Raw genomic sequence first — 3,600 nt, 5'->3', positions numbered from 1 at the left:
ATAGACATCGAATGTTATTTGACTGCTTTTCCATGTAATGGAACTGTGGTATTACTTGCGCATGTGCCAAGTTGGATTTCAGTAACCACCGAATAGCCTCGAAGCAAGGCGTGTTTGAGTAGTTTTCCAATCATTATTACTGAATTATTATTTAATTACAGATAATAGTTAGATCATCTCTTGGTGTGACAATAAGCAACGAAACAAGCGGACTTCTTTTACACAGGATGGTTTTTTATTTTTATTTATTTATTTTTTTCTATTTCATCCCAAAACTCATCGCTCCGATGAAGCGGTGGAGAGTTAGCATGCGCAAGCCCGATGTTATACCCCAACTGACATAGAACATATTAGTGGGAGCGTGTCGGTAAACGGTGATGAAGCAAAAATCACAGGAAAGATGACGGGGCTCGGAGGTAAGAGGCCTTTCAGGCCAATGGAAAGTCGAGGAAGTGACGCATGACCTATATTTAGAAACTATTTCTCGGGAAGATAGGAGACACTGTCCAGAAAATAGTGCGAGTGCGTTCTTTGAGTTTACTATTCGTACAGACCTTGAGAAGTCGCTGTGCAAGCGTATGTGTACTCGTCGGTTGCTAAGTAGCAAACTGCGCACTGAGTTAGAGCACTGAAAGAGTGCAACAGGCGGATGGCTACTTGTACCTGTTGATTCTTTGAGTTTTCGCGGACGGATACATTCAGGAGGAGCGCAAAGGTCTCACTCACTCTTATCTACGTTGTGTAGCGTATTTCGCTGCATTCTGATTCAAGTTTCCAAAGTTGTCGTTTCGGGGTGTTTTTGTTTAGTGTGACTCGCGTCGGCAGTTAATAAGTGTCGTGTGTTGCCGCTTGTGGTGCAATCGTTTACTGTAGCGGCGCGTGGGGCAAAGTGCCCTTCCACTCACAACGGCTACTCCACAAAGTTGGTTTGACTTGGACCGTCGCAATCTTTCGCCATGCTATGCCTATCAAAATATGAGTTCTCCGCATCTGTATGACAACGGGTTCCCAAGTGTTGACGACTTGAAAACGAAACTGAATCTAACCAAGTCTCCCCCTTTGGACTTAGGAGAAGGTTCTGTACCAGACCTCTCCGACCTCAGTTCGGCGGAGGTGTCGTTCGACCTGCAGAACTACATTGGTGACAATTACCAAGGTACAAATTTAGATGAGTCTGTAAATTTATTCACTGACATTCTCACTGAGGCCAAGAACCAGAGAAATCTTAACGTTCCGACCTCAATTAACGCACACGTGAACTCTCAGGGGCACGCCCCTACTAACGGTTTCACGGGATACCCCATGCCGCAACAGTCAAACCTCGGAACTGACCGTTACGGCTCCGAAGCAGGTATCAACATCAAAAGGGAACCACTGGACCACGTGGATCTGAACAGCTGTAGTCAGCGTTCGTACGGCAGTCCCTCCAGCTCCGGTAGTAGCATTTACTACACCGGTCTTTCCGAGCATCGCCAGTCGTACGCTGAACTCGGCAACACGAGCTCCGTAGGAAATCAAATCCTGGGTACCTACCTACCGAATCTGGGCCGGACGGTGTCGGCGGGTCTAGGGCCTCATCTTTCGGCGAGTCATGGCGCCCTAAAGGTCACGTCACCCTCCAAGCACAAGCTGAAAAAATCGGTGGACAAGAGCTCGGACGAATATCGACGACGGAGGGAACGCAACAACATTGCCGTACGAAAGTCCAGGGAGAAGGCGAAACAACGTTCCAGAGACACGGAGCGCAAAGTGAGCGAATTGGCACGCGAGAACGACCTATTGCGCAAACGCATCGAACTGTTGACCAAAGAGCTACACGTATTGAAGTCCATTTTGTCTAATGTGGGAGTGGCTCCGGAGAACGTGGACAACGAGATCGCTAAGACTCTACAGATGGACTCTTACCACGCCGGTCTTCAAGAACTGTGAACGAGACGATGGCGTTTGGATCCACCGGTTTCCTTTCTGTCCAGCCTACCACCTGTGCCTAACGTGTGTTAGGCTTAACGTTAAGCCTAACGGTGGTTTTGCTGCTATAGATTGTTACGAAGATTCCGGTAGCTGCACCGTTGGTGGGTGCTGTTGCCTTTTACACTACATATCCGATCTCGTATGTGTTGTGCTCTGTCCGAGTGCACTGTTTACTGTAGAATATGCCATCAAGGATGAAGTTTTGAGGTACTTGTTCTTCTACAAATCAGATGTACGGTTACTTCAGATGGTTAGCTCACATTGTGTTAATTTTAATGTAAAGAGATACTATTATCTATTTCGAGAGCGAAAGAGAAGCATAAAGAAAAAACTGATATTATTTTTACTATCTTTGGCGTCGGTCAGTATGAGATGTCTAATATATTTAATAACTAGTTATAAAAATCATAGTCAGAACTGTTTGTTGTTCTAAAATTTCAGATAATAATTGTTCAGAGTTTAAGGATTTTTTTTTTTTCATTTTTCTCCCCACTGTTATAGCCAGTTTAAAGACAGAATTGAGTCGCTAGTTAGGACTAGTAGGCTAGCGCCTGCATTTTTTTTCCTTTTATCTTGCAACGTTAAGAAATTGTAGAGGGCGTAGTCATCTGATAAACACAAAACCGATGAAATATAAAATTCTGATTGTTGTTCTTTTTTATATGAATATTGATACTGCGAGTCACTATTTTGCACTTTACAGTTCTGTTTAAAAGGGTATATATATATGACCAAAGATTAAAAAAAAAATCCTAACTACGACTGCATTTCTGTTACATTTTTTTAAAAAAAAGAAAATTAAAAGTATGTTACGATGTTTTAAATTTTATCCATTGCTGTTTTTCATAAATTCTAAGAAACTAGCTCATATATAAGTCGTTGTTAAAGTCTGTAAAAAAAAAAAAAAGAAAAAAAAAAGAAAAAAAAGATAATGCACAAATTGGTTGTCTTGTAATGTGTCTTTAAACGTTTCTTCTTAGTATTATTGATGGGTGATCCCTCTCTTCTGCTGCTGCTGTTATAGTAAGCAACGTCCATGCTCACACTTTTTAATTCATGTGACCCCCCCCCTCCCTCCACAGGTATTCGTAAATATCACTACTGGACTTGTTGTTTTATCATAAGATTTGTTTTTAATGGATGAAATAAAGAATACTTTGTAATGAAATATGTTGTGTGTTCTCAAATTATTTAAGTTTTGTTGTTATTATAAATTGAATTAAAACACTTTTTTCAATTATCCAAACACAATTTTGGATAACTGAAATTGAAAATTGTAAATATCATAATGAAAGATATAACAACTACATGTTTGAAAATAAGATGGACATTTGTGTCTCATGTCATCTCATCTTCTTCTTTATTGTTTTATTTTATCTTATTTTTTTTTGAAATATAAGTAAATATGGCCGGTTGGGAGGATAAAAACCTCCCTACCGGCCGATGTGGATGAAATAGACCAAATTGCACTTCTTATCCATGTTATTCAATGGGGTGTTACAGAATCGTATCCAGATTTAGCTGGACGTCTATAGGCCTCATGGCCGGTTGGGAGGTTTGCCTCTGGAATAAACAATTCGAAAAATATTCAAATTATTGCAAAAATGCATTTTGGACATTACATAATGT

The 3,600-nt window shown here is 40.9% G+C and overlaps 1 protein-coding gene across 1 annotated transcript; it reads left to right on the top strand.

The window, feature by feature from the left end:
• Positions 1-434: 434 nt before the first annotated feature.
• Positions 435-3,139, top strand: LOC150103300 (uncharacterized). The gene has a single exon (XM_090397473.1). The coding sequence runs from the start codon at positions 976-978 to the stop codon at positions 1,927-1,929; it is 954 nt and encodes a 317-aa protein (XP_090253599.1). The 5' UTR covers positions 435-975; the 3' UTR covers positions 1,930-3,139.
• The last annotated feature ends 461 nt before the right edge of the window (positions 3,140-3,600 follow it).

This window comes from Typopeltis vanoorti, chromosome 9 (assembly GCF_054136105.1).
Source record: "Typopeltis vanoorti isolate ZY-2024b chromosome 9, IOZ_Tvanoo_1.0, whole genome shotgun sequence".
Lineage (NCBI taxonomy): Eukaryota > Metazoa > Arthropoda > Arachnida > Uropygi > Thelyphonidae > Typopeltis > Typopeltis vanoorti.
The sequence above is the reverse complement of the archived record's forward strand: the minus strand, read 5'-3'. Positions and strand labels throughout refer to the sequence as shown.